At 31.9% G+C, this 21,559-nt stretch overlaps 1 protein-coding gene across 50 annotated transcripts in view; it reads right to left on the minus strand.

The window, feature by feature from the left end:
* Positions 1–21,559, minus strand: part of LOC114333086 (mucin-2) — a 166,202-nt gene that overhangs the window by 73,400 nt on the left and 71,243 nt on the right. For 49 of the 50 annotated variants that reach the window (XM_050655464.1, XM_050655481.1, XM_050655467.1 and 46 more), the window contains exon 4: positions 20,744–21,027. In XM_050655464.1, the coding sequence (XP_050511421.1) occupies positions 20,744–21,027 (284 nt within the window). The remainder of the gene's footprint in view (positions 1–20,743; positions 21,028–21,559) is intronic. The other variant, XM_050655462.1, reaches the window with a different exon arrangement.

The following is a 21,559-nucleotide window of genomic DNA, read 5'->3' on the forward strand; positions in this document are numbered from 1 at the left end:
GCAATAAAAATGTTTATATTTATCAAGGATGTATTATTTGGTATGACCACATATACTTCTCGTCTATCGTCGGTGATGTGACAATACCTCCTATCTGCTTTTTCATGAATTTTGTAGGAGACGATAAACCATTTTTAGAGTCATCTGCTGTTTTTACATGTAAATAGATAGTTCAGTTTACTACAAAACATGTCAAAAATATCTTATGAAAACAGGAGGTGACGGAAAAAAAGTTTTTAGTCTCTCTTACAAAACTCATGAAAAAACAAATCAGAGGTATTATGTCACATCAGCGACATATCCAGGGAATGTCTAAAAATATACTGTGAATGTCCAAAGAACATTCGTAGACATTCATGGAATGTTCCAACAAGACATTCAAGGAATATTTAAAATCCTGACACAGGACTTTCCTGGGACATTAAGAGGACGTTCTTGTGCTTTTGAGGACATTCCAGGAATGTTCTCAATGACCTGTGTGTACATTCTAGGAACATACATGGAATGTTGGTGTTTTTAGGGCGGTATCTATGTCGTCACCAGGAGTTTTATGGAAATTTGTTACAATATTTAACTGTGACTGAGTAACAATAACAGTAGGTAAGTTATTTTAATTCAGACCGCAAATGATGAAAAAAAAAATTCAAACTTATTTTTGTAGTAAGCATTATAATTTTTTTAGATAGCAAGATGTATTAAAACTCTCAGTAGCCTTAAAAACCCCGGAATAACAAGTTTCAATAAATTTTATTAGGAATTTCCATAAAATTCCCGGAAGCAACGTAGATAGAGAGAGGTATGTCCTTCAACATTTTCGTTGCAATATTGTTGTTCAACGACCTCAAAAACCCCGAGATAGTAAGTTTCAACTATTTTCATAACGAATTTTCATAAAACTCCAGGAGATGACGTAGATACCGGGCCCCAGGTACCTCGTATAGGATAACAAGGGATAACAAGCTTCAACAATTTTCGTAATGAATTTCGGTAACACTCCAGGAGATGACGTTCATACCGGGATACCGGGCACCAGGTACCCTTTACAGCTTCTCCGACCCAATATTCCTGCCCAGTGACCTCAAAAACCCCCCCGAGTATGAAAATTGCACTCATTTTCTTGATTATTTTCTGAGTTGTGATTTTTATTTTGTTTGAACACTTTGAGATGCACTTTGGAAAGTGCATTTTCCGCCTACAACAATGCAATACTTTTCATTTGTCCCCCATACCAAGTATTCAAAAATTTTCCTAAAGCTCTCCCGAATCGAATGCATAATAATGAGTGGTAGCTAGAGCTCAAAAATTCTTACTAATGTATTTATAAAACCGTCTCAAAGTAAGAAACTTAGAGGTGAGAGAGTAGAAACTCTGTTACAGTAAAAAGAAAGCAATATTATTTTTTACATGTAAACTCGATAGATAGAATCGAGACAAAATAATAATAACATTGTTTATCCATCCAACTTTGCACGTTTCTGACTGATTACATAGATATTTCATTCTGAATTTTATCATCACTTGAATCTTTTGCATTCATTGTAAAGTATATGTTGGACATGTTCTATTATATTATTGACAATATAATAAATCACAACATATTCTATTACCAAACATTTTGAAACATTTCTTAAAGTACCTACATGTTCAAAAGATCTAGGTTATTGTTATGCCAAAATATTCCTCTCCCCGAAAAGTAGGACAATGCAAATTAGTCAAAGAATTCTCAGACTTGGTAATTCCATTCTAATACAAGCAAGTAAATCGAAATTTACGGAGTTAGGCATTCGTAATTGAATAAATTAAATAATATAAAAGGCAATAGAATGACTATCAAAACAATTTTTGCGTAACCGAACAAGATGTTTGTTTTAAATAACTTCTGTGTCAGAGGTTGGGAATGTTACATACATAGTAAGTGAGTGTTGGTGCGGTTGATTGTTGTACAAAATTGATAAAATAGAGAGTACTATTTTGGTGCGGTAGATTGTTGTACAAAATTGATAAGGACTACAACGAACATTTAAAGATAGTTTTTATTGCAAAATAACTAGAGGGTTAGCAGAAGTAAAAAATATATGGATCACCTGAAAAAAATAGGAAACTGGGAAAATACGGGAGAGTTTAGATATTCTAATAACAGAAATTTGAGAACTACGAGATGAGCAAAGAGAATAGAGAGCTGAAATAAAGGAACTCAGACAAAAAAGAAAAGCTGAAACAAGAAATTGGAAAAGAAAATATATAGAATGGAAAAGAATAAATTATACTAAATAATATAATACTACAAGGAGTCAAACAAATGAAATAGAGAATGTGGAAAAATCCCCTTACGAATAATTCACACATCCAAGGAGTAGTAAAAGATACAGAAGATGAAAATTTAATAAAGTCCAAGATTTCTTTAGCAAAGCGCTAAAAATTAATACAAAGATAAAAATTGTAAGGAAAATGGGAAATAAAGCTCACTAAATTGAGCTTTTAAACGCAACGGACAATGATACAATGAAAAACAGAAGTAAACTGAGAGAAACTATGGGAAGTATATATTATTAAGTATATATTAGTGGTGATATGGACAAAATTGAACGTATGATACGGAAAAATCTAAATTATGTAGAATTCCAAAAAGTAAAAGAAGATGCCATATGGATATGCAAAAAGACCAGGAACAACTTAAAAACAGAAAATCAAAGCAGAAAACAAAATAAACTTCTCCTTATTTTAGTGTAGACATGATTTTTGTGTTCAATATATCTGCAGTAAGTTGTTGTTCCATCATTTTCGTGGTCTCCCAACTACTCGTCTTGCTATTTTGAAACTGTCTCTGGCCATATTTTTCTTGATATCCTTCACTTTGCATATCCGTCGTGTATCTGTACTTCAAGCTCTGTCCCATACTGTCTTACCATCGATTTTTCTAAAGGTTTTCATGTCTAATTTTTCTAGCATTCGTTTTGTTCTATATGTGTTATTGTATGTTTCTGCCGCGTATGTCATTATTGATCTGATGAGTGTTTTGTAAATTTTTCTTTCTCGATATTTTTATTTTTTCATATTATTTTATTTATACATCCTGTGGCTGGTTGATCTATTGACTTCATTTCTCACTTCTCTTTCTGTTTCGAGCTATCCATATCTAGATTGTAAAATCCATTACTTTTCCTACTATCTGACCTTCTAGATGCAATAATAATCAAAACAAAAAGAATGAACCAAAACTTGACTTGAATTTACTGAAGAAAGAAGAAACGAAGCAAAATATAACACGTTACATTAATCAAAAATATCGGGAACTTAAGAATAGAAATACGGAAAGTGGAGACAGAGAAGATCCTGAAAAATTGTGAAAAAATCTGAATCAAAAACAATAAACAAACTGAAGAAAATCTAAAAACACACAAACCAACAGGCAAAATACCCATAGATGGCTGACAATATATTAGAAATGATGAACATTTGGGTAAACAACAAAAGAATAAAAATAACGGTAAATATAAAGAAATTTACGAACAAATAAGAAAAAAGATTGTGAAGGCAAAGAACAAGTGGCTTACAAAAACATGTGAAGTGATAGAAGAATTACAGAAAAAACACGAACTAACGGTAAACAGACATAATAGATAGTGGGGCATACTAATAAATAGGGATAATAGAGTCTTTACAATATTAGAACTCCTTCCTTCTTTCATTATAACTTCTTTCAAGTAATAATGGAAGAAAAGGTAAAGTCGATAGACGAAAAAAAATTGGCTACGTAAACATCAAGGACAGGATAGAGATGAGTTTTCAGATGTCATTGCCAAACTTCATTAGGGACCACACCTAAAGAAGATACATTTAAATGTGATTAAAATATATTGCTAATAAAATGTGTAATTCGTCAATATATTTCGGTAGTTTACATTAAATCACGATAAAATAAACTTGGTTATATTGTTTCCAAAAATAGTAAAAACAACTAATTTGCAATGCAAAGTTCGTGGCAAAAGGGCGAGAAGAAGAAAAATTACGCAGAATAATTAATTATTTATCCACTACATTACGGGATTTTTTATAAACATTAAATATATACGATTTTTATGATGGTTTTTAGATGACAAATAAGATTAAGCCAATAAATAAAACACTAAATTAAAATTTTTAATTTTATTTATTAAACAAAAAGAAGCTACTTTAATAGAACTTGTCAAATAAAAATTACTGAATAAATATATCTGCTTCCAGAATGACATTCAAATCTTTATCGATGACCACATTGGTAGTTTTATCACGATTCAAGGTTTTTCAAATATTTTAAACATTTCTCATGCCTATTCTTATTTTAATTTGTGTAAAATCAATAAATAATCAAATCCTTTGGACCTTGACTGAATAAAAAACGTCTGTTTTATTATAAATCGTAGGTGTTTTTATAATAAATGACATTAAATATATTAAGCAGGTGTTTTAATAAATCGTTTCTAATGGGTCAAGCTGAAGAAGATATTCAGTGAATAAACTCAATGACAGTATTATACCGGGTGGTGAATTGGAAAGCGGGCCATAGGAAACTCAATGTAAAATTCTAAGCTGTTAAATTCCCGCTTCCCTAATTATTTTACATCAAAAGTCATCAGAAACTATTTGTAGAGAATTGAATTCTCTATTGAAAACAACTGTTAATATTGTTCTATGAACAATAATTATTCAAAATTTTGTAAAAATATAATACAATTTTCAGAGTAATACGCCAAAGCTAGGCCACACACAATACAATAATGTGTATAAGATTGCATTTGTTGACAATGAATTTATTATATTAACAATTAGAACTGTCAATTTTTTTAATTATTTTATCATTTTTTGTTTAAAACACAATAAAGTTGATAAGATACCCTTAGTTAAGGAGAAAATATTAATAATAAAGATATTTTCTTCAGTCAATAATGTGCTCACTGTCAGTTAAATAGTAACGTGTGGCCTAACATACCCACACATACCTACTGCGGTAAATACATTATATTTTTCAAAATTTTGGAATGTGTTTAAATCGTAGAACAATTGTAACTTCTGTTTTTAATACAGATTTCAATCCTCTACAAATAACTTCTCATGACTTTTGATGTAACATAATTAGGGAAGCAGGAATTCAACAGTTTAGAATTTTACATTGAGTTTCCTATGGCCCGTTTTCCGATTCACCACCCGGTATAAAATATTATTTTTTTCCGGTTTGCATCATTCAGGAAAATATTTCCTAGGTAAACTACAACTGATATCTACCAAATCCTTGTAGATTTTCGACAAGCCTGTGATAACACACTTAAAGATAAAATACAGTGCGCTGGAATAAGTGTTACCCCCCTTATTAACTTATTTATTTTTAGCACATAAGCAAAACGCTCGAACAGCTCAATTTTTAAAATAATCATAGTATATTATAGCGTAGGGGAGCCCAAGCGGGGATTTTTGCAGTTACTCGAGCGCGTCAGATTATCATATGGAGAGAGACCTGGTACCCTGCAGATGTACCTCTACCATGTATTGGCTCTTAACACAGGGGAGTTCGTTAAGGGGGGCCCGAAAAAAAAATTCCATCCCTAAAAAAACTATAAATTGTCAGATTAAGATAAGGTAAGTTAAATACATGCAAAAGAGTGTATAATATTTCAAAAATCTGACGATTTGAGCCCGGCGTAAGGAAATGGGCGAGTCCCAAAGTTTCACAAGAAAAAAGCGAATATTTCGCGAAATGAATGACAGATCGAAAAACTAAAAAATATGTGCTCAATATTTTTTTAAGATCTATCGAATGATACCAAACACGACTTCCTACGGAGAGGGGTGGGAGGTAAATTTATTATTTTAAATACGAATCCCGCGATATTTCGCGAAATGAACATCAGATCGAAAAACTGTAAAATACACTTATTTAATATTTTTTAAAAATCTATCGAACGGCACCAAACACGACTCCCCACGGAGGTGGGGTGGGGGGTTACTTTAAAATCTTAAATAGGAGCCCCCATTTTTTATTGCAGATTTGGATTCCTTACGAAAAAATAAGTAACTTTTATTCGAAACATTTTTTCGAATTATTCATAGATGGCGTTATAATTGGAAAAAACGATTGTTGGAAATGGAAAATTAAATTAAAAAATGGCAAGCGCCCACTAAAATGGAAAATGTTACGTAACTTTTTTTGGTTTTAGGACCTACTCTTCACAACCCAATAGGTCTCCAAAGCGCTCGAGTGACTGCACATTTAGCATACTTTGCTCCCCTACCATAATAAGTATTTTTGAAAAGTTTAAACACAGAATGAAGTATTACAGTAATATCGAGGGTCGACAGTCCCTAAGAACTTCTATAATGTTTATTGTAATAAGTCGCAGGAGTGAAAAAAAGAGAAAATTTAGTCTGATTTTTAATTTCAAATATATCATTCAAAATAAACCTTTTGTTTATTCTAAGGTACTTTTAGCCCTCCCTAATAATCTAGTCTGTCATTCTGCGTTTAAATTTTTTAAAAATACTTAGGTATTAGTTTTCTCAGAATTCTACGCTCTCAAATACGAATAAAGCATTAGACATTTTTGTAATCAGCATTTCAAAAGATTTTAAAAGAGGTATTACATGATGTACTTTCCCATTTAAAAAAGTCAAAGTTATGCCTGTCACCTGAAGAGGGATCGCGTAAAGTTCGAAACATTGATGCTATAATATACTATGAATATTTTTAAAATCGACCTGTCCGAGCTTTTCGCTTGTGTGCTAAAAATAAATAAGTTAATAAGGGGGGAAACACGGAAACGGATAATGTTTTATAACAAAACATACTGTCGCAGCTATTTGGATCCAAAGATGTCCATTGGGAAGTAAAGATTAAAATATAAATATAAAATCATCATAAGATCAATAGAAACATATGGCGTAGAAAGATGGATCATGGTAGAAAAGGCAATAAACCTTATTAATACATTTAAAAGAAAGCTATTAAGGAGAATATTGGAACCCATTTGCGACAATGGTATATGGAGAATGAGGTTCAACCACGCATTATACCAATACTACAAAGAACTCTCTATAGCAAATTATGCAAAAATACAAAGATTGTTATAGGTAGGCCACCCTATAAGAATGGATAATGAATGGTTAATTATTTAAAAATATGTAATATTTTTCATCAGCCTTTATAAAAAGTTTAATTTATTCATTAAAATGTTTCAATGAGTATTGTTTCGTTTGTTGCAGAGAAGAGATATTGAGTAGTTAAACTTGAATTGACAAACTTTTAAATAAATTTTTGTAAATGTTTAAAAATTGTTTGTTTCCAAATAGGATTTTTTTATGACGTATTTTAATAAAAAATTTGCTAACAAAAATAAATGCTGATAAAATTGGGACATCGTTTAAAAAACCGAATGCAAGGAGACTTGTTAGATAACAAATATCTTGTTGTTATTTGTATTTTAACCACAAAATGACACTGTAAAATATCATTAATAAGCACTCAAAAATTAATGGAAAAATTCAAACTTATATCTTTAGATGTATTATCAAGTTCTTTCCAATGTCCCACTTATCTAGTTTTACCTTGTATCTGCACAAAAACGATTACATAACAGTTTAACCATCTCGTCGCTATTTTTATGCAGCATCGCTTTTGGTCAGGTGATAATTGGACATTCAAATTAACCTCTAATTCCAGTTGTGTTGACGAAACGTTTGTTTGTATTGAGTAACATGCCGGCGCATCTTCAGCTAACTTGCTAATGAGATTTAAGCGAATAATTTAGATTTTATAATGTTAAAAGTTTCCCAGCGAATAAGACACAATAATTGGCATTATAAATAATATAACAGCCGTTTCTTGTCGTGTCTATAACAGTGTTAAAATAAATTTTTATTATGTTTAAAATTCTCTAGTAAATCAAAGAAGCAAAAATGGATGACAGAAGAAATACTATTACTAATGACGACGACACAAGAATGACCCAGATGGCAGCAATATGTATAAAAACATTAACAGGCAAATAAAAGCAAAGATAAGAATAGCAAAGAATGAATGGCTTAAGCAACAATGTATCGATCTAGAACATTTACAACGACAGCACGACGATCGGAATTTACATAAAAAGCTTAAGGAGACTGCTGGAATATACAGAAAACGAAGACCAACTATTATAGTTAATCAGGATAACCAGGTAGTCCTAGGTGAAAAAGAGAAAATTCATATATGGGAAAACTATATTCAGGAGCTCTTTCATGACGAAAGACCCATGAGTGAAGTTTATACAGACGACCAGCTGACTGGCCCTTCAATTACTAAAGAGGAAATAGAAAACGCAATATTATATTCAAAAAACAATAAGGCACCTGGACCTGATGAAATCCCTTCAGAAATACTCAAACTACTAGATGAAAGGGGAATTTCAGCACTACATAAAATATTTAATTTTATTTATGAAACTGGTTGCTATCCTCAGCAGTGGTTGCTCTATACATTTATTCCCCTACCCAAAAAAGTCAATGCAAAAAGGTGTGAGGATCACAGACTCATTAGCCTGATGAGTCACACTTTAAAAATATTCTTAAAAATACTACATCAAAGATTATACAAAAAATGTGAATGGGACATCAGTGATTCTCAGTTTGGGTTTAGGCAAGGTTTGGGAACAAGAGAAACAATAGTAGCAACACAGGTGTTGGTCCAAAATTGTTACGATCAGAGGAAGGACGTATTCCTGTGCTTTCTAGACTACGAGAAAGCGTTTGATCGTGTCCAACATCACAAGTTAATGCAGATCCTCAAGAAGCTTGATATAGACCAAAAAGACATAAGATGCATTGAAAACTTGTACTGGTATCAGGTAGCACAATTAAAAATAGACAATTCTACATCCAAATCCATACATATAAGAAGGGGTGTTCGGCAGGGATGTGTGCTTTCCCCTCTTTTATTTAACATTTATTCGGAAGCCATATTTCAAGAGTCTTTGGAAGATGCAGAGATGGGAATCAAAGTGAATGGAGTATTAATCAACAACATACGATATGCTGATGATGCTGTCTTAATTTGCGACAACATAGCAGATCTTCAACAACTTGTCACTATAATCGGAGAATACAGTAAGCGAATGGGATTAGAGATTAATACCAAAAAGACCAAATTCATGATTATCTCCAGAAACTTGGATGCATTTGAAAACTCCACCATAACACTGAATACTAAGTCCATTGAGAGAGTGAGCAAATTCAAATACCTAGGAACGTGGCTTTTTGAAGACTGGGCATCGGACAGGGAAGTAAAATGTCGCATTGAGCAAGCTCGACAAGCTTTCGTAAAATTCAGGAAGGTACTGAGCTGCTCAGAGTTCGACCTTACACTGAGACTAAGGTTTACTAAATGCTACGTGTGGTCGGTGCTGCTATATGGCATAGAGGGCTGGACACTCAAAACGAGGGATATAAACAGATTAGAAGCCTTCGAAATGTGGCTTTATCGCCGTATCCTAAAGATACCATGGACGGCGAAAGTCACAAATGTGGATGTCCTTAAAAGAATCAACCAAGAACGTCAGCTTTTCGAAAACATCAAGAAAAGAAAAACGGCGTATTTGGGTCACATCATGCGAAACGAAAAATACCAGTTCCTTAAACTTATAATCCAGGGTAAAATTGAAGGCAAGAGAGGAATAGGACGCAAGAAAATGTCCTGGCTCCGAAACATAGGGCAATGGACAGGGATTACCGACATACAATCACTGATCCACATTGCAAGAAACAGAGAGTTAATGGAAAATGTGATCGTCAACATCCATTAGTGGATTTGCATTTGAAGAAGAAGAAGTAAATCAAACTCCTTTAGGCGAATTCACCAAAATTTAGAAAAAGATTTCAATGGGTGATTAGAACAGAAACCTACAATAAAGTAATCAAGCGCAGAAGCTACATAAAGAGAACGTTTAATTAATTAAATTCATTTTCTCGAAAATGGGCAACTCTGGAGATAAATTCCGAAACAGGTCGAGTTTTATTTTTAAATTACATATAATTTTTTGCCACATATATCATACTAGTGACAACGTCCATCTGGGCGTAGTAACGTAATCGATGTTTTTTTTTAAATGCGAATAGAGGTCGTGTGATAGGTCATTCGAAAGGTTATTCAATTCTCTATTCACTAATATAAACACTAACATTATTATGTATACAGGGTGCCCAAAAAAATTTTTTTTAATTAAATTAATTGAGACAAAAAGAAGAATGTATGTAATTTATTTATTTCGAAATACATTTTACTGTTGTCCAGGAACAGGAATTTAGGAACAGGAAGTTACATTTTACTGTTGTTCAGGTTTACCGAAAACAGGAAACAATGTTTAATTGATAAATAAATATTGCTTTTCACTTAAATTCAATATTAAAGCTGCTACCTACTTGGCTCTTAGCAGTGCTTGGCTCTGAACATATAATTTAAGGCAAAAGCAATGTTTATTTTTCAAATTAACATTTTTTCAGCTTTATGAAAGCAGTAAAATGTATTTTGCATTAAATAAATTACATAAATTCTTCTTTTTGTCTCAATTAATTTAATTCGAATTTTTTTTTTCCCTGTATAAATAGTTATGCTAATGTTTATATTACTCAACAGATAATTGAATATCTTTGCAAATGAGCTATCACACGACCCCTATTCTCATTTTAAAAAATCATCGATTACGTCATCATGTCCGATGGACGTCGTCACTAGTATGATATTATAATATATTCCAAAAAATTATAATTAGAAAATAAAAATCGAGCTGTTATTTTTTAAAATAAGGGCACAAACAATTTTATTCAATTTATTCATACTGTTCAACCAATTCAAAATTTCAATTTCAAATTTCAAACAATTTATTCATACTGTATTTCACACAATATAAAATTTTAAAATTAACTTGTAATATTCATAATAGACCCTAAATGATATAGTTCGTTGAGAGTGGGTTGTTAAGGAACCTTTAAAACTATACAGGGTGTTCCATTAAACATAAAACTTATGGGCTATGCTGGGCTTTCGTTAGTCACCCTGTTCATTTAAATTTATGTTTACAAATTGCATATTTATATTATAAGGAATATAAAAATCTTTTGGTCTCGTCGTTTTTTATAACTTATTTAAAACAAGAACAGCAATAATTTTATTCCATAACTGGTTTTCACCCTGTATATGAGCAATTACAAAAATTAGAAGTTACTCCAAGTAACTAAACTCTCTTACAATATCTTGATAATCTCTAATAAAAATTTATTAAGAGGCTACAGTAGCGATCAACAGGTAGCAACAAACGCGTTCCAAGATTGCGGCTCTAATTTTGAACATTTTGTCGAGATATTTGGCACACATATTCGTAATATATTAAAGAATGGCGGTACAGAGCCCAATTTCAGAAATATGTTAGTACGTGGAAATTACTCTATAACTAAATAAAATATTAAAAAAAGGAACCTGTGCCGCCATCAAGAAGAAAAAAAAACTTTCTTCAAATAAACTTTTTTATCCCATGCCTAGATTTTGTGTAATCTTGGAACTACTAAAATTTTTTAGTTGCTTTAGCAGCAACTACTACTAAAAAGCTGCGTCAGATTTTCTCTAATCTGTTCTGTCATCTTTATCGATATCTGTTCAGTGCAGTAGTGTGTTAATTTAAGAATTCGTTTTGTTGTTTCATAGAAAAGTAGTATTTATTGACAGTTAATTTATTATATATTTGTTGTTGTTGTATAAGTTGTTGGCCTCTTTGAAAGAATAGATTGTTGTTAGGTAGGTAGGTAGGTAAGTATATTTTACGTAAAAATATTTCGAATTCTAATACGAGTATATAAAGTTTTAGGAGGATTTTTTATTCTAAAAATATTATCAATAGTTTAACAAAATGGAAAAAGTAAATCAAACGAAAAATAAAGTGAAACCTTCCAAGAAAAAGTCCATTAAAATCGTGCCAAAATTATGCGAAAATCGAAATTTGTTTCGCTTCACAACAAAAAATGATTATTTATTATTGTTTTATTATTAGATATTTCCTGCAAATACCTTTCTAAATACCTATCTTAATATAAAATTTTCACCCATTTTGGTTTATTTTTATAAGTATCTATTTATTAATAACAAAATCGTTTTGTATTACTTCCATTTAGCGCGACTATGATATATTGTCAAAATATTAATCTTAGATAATGTCAAAGATTACGACTGTTGCCAAAGTTTATGATACTATCTCCCGAAGTTATATTTTGTTGCTACCTGTTGATCGCTACTACACTCTTAATTTAGTTTCTGCGCTCGACTACTTTATTATAGGTTTCTTTTCTAATCACCCGTTGAAATCACTGTTTTTCTAAATTTTGGTGAATTCGCATAAAGAAGTTTCTTGGTATAATCACCACTCTAGAATTTTAAACATAATAATAAATTTATCTTGTTCACTGTTCCTTTAACATTGTGCCTTCAACACGTTCTTCTCATTAATTTTAATATACATGCAATTCTACATTGTAAAAATTTTACCGTGCACATGCATGATCAACTCCGAAGAGATTACCACCGAGCGATGACAAGGATTTGTATGTCACGGAGGTTAGCCGGTGCTGGTATAAATATTAGATGTTTAACCTCTGTCAAATCTTACTTTCATTTTCGATTTTAAAGCTCAATACTTGGTAGAAAGTTACATAAGTAATTAATGGATGTGGAATTTTAGGTATGGGTTGATAAGTTAATAAGTATATAGGAGAAATATGTAGTCTTTGATTGGGAACGAATTATAAATAATTTAAACATTACCACAAAAGGAAATTCTTGGAAAAGGCAAGCGGCCAATATGTTTCTGCTAAAAAGCTCTGCTACATGTTTTGTTTGTAGTTTAGGTTGGATTGGGTTCAATATAAGTGTGCGCTTAATCACTCTTTAACCCGACCTAAAAGTCTATTGGGGCTCATCCTTAGGTTAAACTTGTTCTTTGAGCCCAACCTTTTTAACAGAGTCTATTATGCTCTTTGCTTACCTTATTGGTTATTAAATTTATTGAGCCTAATTCTAACCAGCCTTTAGCAATTACGCAGAAAGTGTTCCGCCGTTTTGTTTTTAGCCTGACAAAATTTCTCTGTACGATTTTATTCATGTAGCCCTTGAGGCAGCAGACCATTAGCAAACCAATTGGCAAATCATTTCTATTTAAGTGTAGTAGATCTTTGGATCTTTGCTTCGAAGGTTCGTGTATAAAAGCTTTCGATGGATGGAAAAGAAGAACCAACTAAGAAGTATGTAAGCGGTACAAAGAGCTTAAAATTTCGACACAAAGAATGCGGTGACAGGAATATACAAATAATGCAGTAGGAAGAATACCAAATAAGGTCTTATGTAGGAGGTCCATAGGAAGGGAAAGGAAAGGGAAATCGAGGGCAAGATTGATAGAAAAGTTGAGAGTGACTTAACAATAGAAAGTTGGGCTTAGCTTACCTACCTAGAAAGCCGGAAGGGATCATTTTGGCCCCACGTTCTTTAATCAATTAAACCTCAGTTTAAATAAATTAAATTTACTCTAGACGATAGAATCTGATTTTATTTTTTACTTTCATTGTTTAACACATTCGCTGTCTATCAAAAACATTTGGAACACCATACAGTTTGCAGTTTTTGATATTTTCCACACATTGCCTCGTTACAGCCGCGGCAATGATTGGAAGTATGATTTCCTTTACAAAATATTTTCAACTGATATTTTTGTCATTTTTGGATAGTAACAGTGATAGTTGTTGTAGACCTGGTGTTGCTAGGCGTAGTTCCAGATTTCGGGAGGCAAGGTATGGGGCCCATAATTCTTCACACAGCCGAAGAATAAACTTACAGACTGAGTCTACTTCCAGTTATTTCTTTATAAATAATCCATGCCTTTATTGCTTCCAAGTCGAGAGTATTATAAAACACGTACATAGGCCATCGTCTTGAAGTTACTTTTGTAGTATAAAGACGCGTCATTTGGACCTCTACACCCACAATTGTATCTTTGTGTTCACTTGTGTTCACCAACAATTTTATCTTTATTACGTAGATGATCAGTACCAGTATAAGGGTCAACATTTACAATGAACATACATAAATATAATTTTACCCATCCGACAAGAATTTAAAAGAAAGGCTCGTCGAATTTCCCAGAAAACCATAATAACTTACACAGGGCCAATTTGGCCCCTTTAGACTTCTATGGTAGATTTGTTAGAAAAACCATTAAATAAATTTAGTAAACAATATTTTTTTGTGCTAAATAAGTCTTTGTATCAAAATATTAAAAGTCATAAAATATGAAATTATTATTGCCTCAAATAAAAAAACTACAATAACTTCAAATCGCAACAGGGACCAAATTGGCCCCTCCGACTTTCTAGTGTTAAAGGAAGTAGGTGAAGGGCTAGAGAAGGGAAGCAGAAGGCAGCAGAATATGGAGAACTATCATTAAGAACTTAAGTGAAAAGTGATATACAGTATTTTAAATGTAACTTTTTACCCCAGGATTATAAGGCCTTAGTGTACTGCAAATAAATATATTTGTAAACCGCACCTACGGTACAAGATACACTCTAAATTGAAATTTGAATTGCAAATACGGACTTTACAGTACAAATAGTAGGAATTATCTTAACTCGTTGATGTTCATCAGAAATTGGTTCCTGGGAGGTTCGGAGTCACCGAAAGTTTTCCAGTGATTGTCGGTTTGCATTAAGTCTCTTCACTGAGTCATCTTGGTCTGTACCTGGTCAATGCTCTTTGCTGACGATATGGTGTTAGTGAAGAAGGACAAAGAAAAAATGTTGGAGGAAAAGTTGAAGAGTTGTAGAAGAGCTCCTGAAGAGGAAGGAATTAAGGATAGCAGGTCGAAACGGGGTATATGTGGTTGGTGGGAACAGGAGGACAAGTAAGAGGATTTAAATACTTTGGTTCCTATATAACGGAAAATAGGACACTAGATCGAGAAATTGTCTACAAGATACACACTGGTTGGTTTAACTGGAAGCGATGAGCGGGATACTCTTTGATTGAGAAATCTGGGAAGAGCAGAAAAGAAAGGTATATAAATTTGAGGTGAGGTCTGTGTTGGTGTACAGCAATAAATTGTGGTCTCTAAAATAATTCAGGATAAGAAGATGGAGGTAGGTAGCTGATATGAAAATATTAAGGTGGATGTTTGAAAAGAGTAGAGGGAACAAAATTAGGAACAAGGTAATTGAGGAAGAAGCCTGGGTGACTACAGTCTCAAAAAAGGTTTAACAACAAAGACTGCAACTAGGACTTGAAAGGAAAGATTTAAATGAAGAAGACACAATAGACCGAAATGACTGTCGAATAAATATAAGAAAAAACGATCTGAGCTGAAGCTGATGAAGTAGAATTAGAGCTTCACAATGCGATACAATATCGATACTTTTTAAGTATTGAGTATTGTATTGGTTATGCCAATGAAGTATCGTATCGAGTATCGATATCGGCAATACTTTCTTATAAAAATGTCCTATTGATATTGATTTTGATACGATATCGATACAATATTCGATAAAATATCGACATAAAAAGGATTATACATCTGAGCTGTGTAGGCCCTTTCTGCCCACTTTTGGATGCTTGGCAAATGGACATTATTCTAAAGATATTACGAATATTTCTTATAACTTATATGTATATTCTTATAAAGATTGAATATGGCTGAATGCTCCTTTGAAAGTCGACAAATACTTACCAATTCTGTATTGTTTAAAAACTACTTTTGAAAATATAGGGAAATCCCTGGAGATTCGGAATAAATCGTAATTCAGTATTTGTTAAAAATTATTTTTGCCGCATCATCACTCACTTCCATAATATTGCCACAAATGCCACATGATATAAACAGTGTAATCATAACAGTCATTTACTCACTCTCAAGAGTTTCAGGTGCAGGCACTCAAGTGTAAAATATTATAACAGCTGATGCTTGGGTTACAGATCACTTATACTTTTATGTAATAAATAATTACATGATCTTAATACCTATTCCACAAAATATAATCAAATAACTGTGGTGTTTAATTTTTTTTTTCTCGATATCGATATTTTCAATAATATCGGGGCAAGCGTATCGGCAATACAAGAGTATTGTATTGATTTCAGATAATGAGCATCGTATCGACATTAATATTGCTAAGGTATGTATTATATCGGTATCGTATTGGTTTTCGATACGACATCATTACAATATCGATATTTTTATCGAATATCGTGAAACTCTAAGTAGAATAAGAATCTTAACTTGTTCATGTTGTCATGAAGATGAGAAAAGAAAAGATATTTACTTCACATTCTTACGCATTCTTATATCCCTGATAAAGCTTGCTTTCTCTCATAGATTTATTAAAAAGTATCTCATCTTTGTCAATACATCTTTCGATTAAACTAATTTATCATTTTCTGTTAATTTTACTTAATGATATAAAACCAATCTTGTTAACTCCGAAAATTCCTGCGAGATTGGCATCGCACATTTACGCATTGCAGTCAAACCGGATCACTTTTATAACTGATCGAATTACTGAAACCTTGACATGAAATTTATACACGGTTTGTTCATTTTATTTATACAATATAGAACAATAAAAGCACGCCTCCTCGTCTGGCCACGATTTATCTTTTTGTCGATAAAAACGAAATATAAAATGAAACAATATTCCACATTTTTATGAAATATATAGAAATTTTAAAATTTTTTTGATTGCAATAACATGACTTACTTAATTAAACAAGTCAGTGTTGGAGAGGAGGTTGTCATTAACTGACGATAGCTGAGGTGTTGGACAGCAATATTTACGATCGTGAGATTGAAAGTGGAAGCATTTCTGGTAATTCTTATTGAAGAAACTGTTAAATCAAATATGTATCAAATACTACCAAATAGAGTCCGTTAAAACCGCCCAACTCAAATTTTGCAAAAAAAATGACACCAAAAGCAAAGATACAAAAGCTCTAATGGAAGTACGACGAAACCTAAGCGAAAAATAAAAGGAAAACAAAGAATATAGGAAACTAGGTAAAATATCTTCAGCAAAAATTAAAAAAGGTCTAAAATTTATAATAATAATGTAATTACTCAAACAGTAGACGAGAACAAATAAAAAGTTTAAAGATAATGAAAAGAGAACTCACACAAAGTAAAAAGGAAATATACAAGCTGAGAGACAAAGACAGACGAAAAGGCAACAACAGATAAACAAGACATTCTGAAAATAGCAGAGAGTTTTATAAAGCCTCGACACTAGCCAAATACCACAAGACAATTTCTCGACACCAGAGAGGACTCTTATGTATCAGGGATCGGAAGAACTTTTCATGAAGTCGTGATAATTTTACTATGGAGTGGTCTAAATTAGTTGTGTTGAAATTTTTATGTTGTGTTATAATTTTATGAAGCCGAACTATGTATTTGATATCCACGGGATTCAAACGACAAAAATAAAAATTTAATATGTGATGCCTGGAAAAGGATTAAAGATAAAATGAGTGTGAATTACTCTGTAGCAAATCTTACTAACTTGCCAACTTACTAGATTTTTACCCTCAAAGACGGGTAGCGTACAACATACTAACCTAAACTAAACCCTCAATCCTCGAGAGAACACACTCCATCGGAATTCTGGACCGAATTCTGACTTCATGCATAAGGCTAGCTCATAACAGCATACAGTATGTTAAATGTATATCGTTATACCACAACATAATAAATCGTGTTGAATTTTTCTACCAGAAAGAATTTTTTAAACCTATTCGCTACTTTTTCATTTTAAAAAAAATTATTATCATGGTGTATTATAGAAAATGATTTTATCCCAATATATAATGGATTATACCTTTAAATAATTTATAGCCACGTCTATAAGTGGTAAGCAGCATACCCATTGACAATGGCTCGTATACCTTTAAGATAAATTATGATTATATAATGGTAGTTAAAAGGTCACAAAATTATTACCTATCTGCCATTTGCAGATACTTTCTATAGATCTATAAGACATTTGAATATGTTTAAGATTTACTTACTTAATTTACGAAACAATGTTGATTTGATAATATAATACTTTGTGCTTAATATATTTTTAAACTAGGTATATTATATGTTCAAACAAATCCACATGGATAAAGATAAAAAAGATAAGAAAGGTATAACAAGATTAGTCTGTGTAGGTTTTCTATAGGTACTGAAGTCGAAATGATCGGTTAATTTAGAAAGTAATTGGTCAGCTGAGCTGGTGTTACTTGATGTAAAGACTAAACAAGCGTCAACGTAATGAAACCAATGGAGTATTTCAGTATTTTTGAGGAGGATCTATGTGGATTCTAAGGGATCCACAAATATATTAGCTGGAAAAGGAAAGAGATAGCTACCCATTGCTAAGCCATCAGGCTCTCTGCAATATTTATTGTTGAATACCAAGAAATCTTGAGCAAAACAAGTTTGAAATAATTGGATAATGGAGTTAGTAGTCGACAATGTGATTGAATTGGCCCTTAGAAGAGAGTGAATCAGAGTAATAGTTTCTTGTTTGGCAACAGAAGTGAATAAATTGCTGACATCAAATGAAAATATAGTAATGTTGGGATAAGTATTTACTTGTTGAAAGTTGTTGACTAGATGATTAGTGTTTTTGACTGAGAAACGGGGAGTAAAATTTTTCATGTTGTTAATGATATTCAGTGTAATTTAGATAGAATGGAAACTGAAGTGTTAACGAAACTAATAAATAAACGAATGGCACTACCCTACTAATGGCTACTATCTTAAATAAACCATACAGTATAGTTAGGTGTTAATGGATTGCTGCGGAGTTTATAATATGGAGTATTATATTGTTTTTTGAAGTTGTCTTTTAGTTTAGTTATGAACTGTTTTGAAGGATTTTCCGAAAGTAAAGTAAAGAAAGAAAAGTGGTAACTTTTTCATTATATAAATTTTGATCTAAAATAATGAGACAGTTTTTTCTCTATCAGCTTTGCTGAAAATTAAGTTGTTGGATTTGATTTTTAATGGATTTGAGAGTGTTAAAACGACGGTTATGTTTTTTGTGAGAAAATAAGAGGGAAAGTAAGGGTGAACTGTATATTTTCAGAAGTTGAAGAACGATAAACTATTAGTATTATTTTGAGATGAATTATTTTGTTATTTTAAATTTGTAAATGGTTCTTAAACAGGAGTTGCTGATGGAATTTTTTGTTTTAATCGGATTGAAAGATATTGTAATATAATATCTCGCTCAATAGAGAGACTTTGAATGTCTTTTTCAGAAACCTTTCTCGGGATGGAGTATGTATGATGATGAGACCTAGATTTAGGTATTTTATAAATAGGTAGGTATTATAGTAGATCCAATTCATTTTTATCGAATAGAACTAAAGAAAGAGTTTTTAGTCTGGTATGGACGATATAACTGTGTGTAAAACTTTTAAGTAATAATTCATTGTATACAGGGTGTAACAAAAATACAGGTCATAAATTTAATCACATATTCTAGGACCAAAAATAGTTCGATTGAACCTACCTTACCTATGAAAATCTATTTATTCTAATATTTCGGAAACTATTAGAGAAATTTTATTGAAAATGGACATGTGATGTTCTTATGGCAGTAGTATCTTAAGAAAAAAGTATAGTGAAATTTGGACACCCCAACAAAATTTAATGGGGGGTTTGTTCATTTAAACCCCCCCCCCCAAACTTTTGTGTATGTTCCAATTTAATTATTATTGTAGTACTATTAGTTAAACACAATGTTTTAAAAACTTTTTTCCTCTTAGTACTTTTTCCAAAAGTCAGTTTTTATCGAGATGTTTTGAATATTTGTCAAATCCACCACATATTTGTATATGGTTAAGTACGATTATGGAGACTTGGTAATAATATGACAATTTATTTATGATTTACATTTTTGGGTATATTTTGAACCATATTAAAAAAGAACCGACATCTCGGTAAAAAGTGCTTTATCGAAAAAATACAAAGAGGCAAAAGAGTTTTTAAAAACACTGTGTTTAACTAATGGTACCGCAGTAATAGTTCAATTGGAACGTACAAAAACATCTGGGGGGTTTAAAGGAACAAAACCCCCATAAAATTTTTATGTAAACGTATTAAAAAAGAAGCCGCAACTCGATAAAAACTGCCTTATCGAACAAATACTAAGAGGCAAAAAAGTTTTAAAAACATTGAATTTAACTAATGGTACCACAATAATAATTTAATTGGAACGTACCCAAAAGTTTGGGGGGTTTAAGAGAACAAAACTCCCATAAAATTTTTATGGGGTGTAAAAATTTCACTATAATTTTTCTTTAAGATGCTCCTATCATAAGAATGCCACATGTCCATTTTTAATAAAAAATCTCTAATAGTTTTTGCTATGTTCAAAAAAATCGATTTTCATTTTGTAACTTCAAACGGCTGTAACTTTTTTTGTGAGCATATTTGTACTAAGGTAAGTTAGGTTCATTCGAACTATTTTTGGTCACAGAATATGTGATTTAATTTATGACCTGTATTTTTGTTACACCCTGTAGATTTAACGACATTGTTAATAGAGAGGAAATAAAACATATTATTTTTGTTTATACACGATTTTTTTTTAAATTACCCAATTTATTTAATGAGTTTGTTCACCAAGCTTATGATATTTATATACGGTAAAAAAATGTTTGACTTACATTTTGTTTGATCTGCAAGGCGCTTCCTCTATGTTTGGTGACCACACCATTGACGCAAGCGTCCTTGGGCACGCACACTTTTCCGTCACCTTTGCATGGAATCCTCTGGCTGGGAGATACCTCGTTGTCCTCATCGTTGGCTCCTAAACCAAAAGGTTGAGGATCATTTTCGTGAGAAGTGTCAAGAGATTTTTTGTTTTCTAGGGGAGCTTGGGTGGTAGCGAAACCGGGTTTTTTGGGCTGGACGCCCAAGAAACCGTTATTACGGACTGTTTCACCGTTTCCTGTTAAGAAAAATTTTACAAGATACACAAATTGAATAATGATTAGTATATCTTGTTAATGTAAACTACGGAGGCGAGGTATAGTTGTTATTGCTGTTATATTAGTCGTATTTTGAAGGATTTTTAATCAAATAAAAAAATGATTGACAAAGGCTCTAGGGGAATATGATGTTATAATCTGCACTCGAATTGGTCACTCGAAACTTTTAGCTTCCTAGATAGTCCTAGGGGTTCCCTATTGCAAAAAATGTGTTGTTTTCGAAAAAAAATCTTTTGGAGATCCTTTGCTTTCAAAAATCTGAAAAATTTATGAACCCACATTTTCATACCCACAAACACTCTGATTTTTTCAGATCTTTTGGATAAACATTGAGCTCAGGAAAAATATTTGAACTTTTCAAAAAAATTTTAGGTCATGTAGGGCATTTTTAGCAAATTCTAAATAATTATTTTTAATTTATTTTTTCCGTTATTTTAAATGGTAGGGTTTTATTTGCCATTTTCTCTCCGGAACATCATCAAAATTAAAAAA

This window comes from Diabrotica virgifera, chromosome 7, assembly GCF_917563875.1.
Source record: "Diabrotica virgifera virgifera chromosome 7, PGI_DIABVI_V3a".
Classification (NCBI taxonomy): Eukaryota; Metazoa; Arthropoda; class Insecta; order Coleoptera; family Chrysomelidae; genus Diabrotica; species Diabrotica virgifera.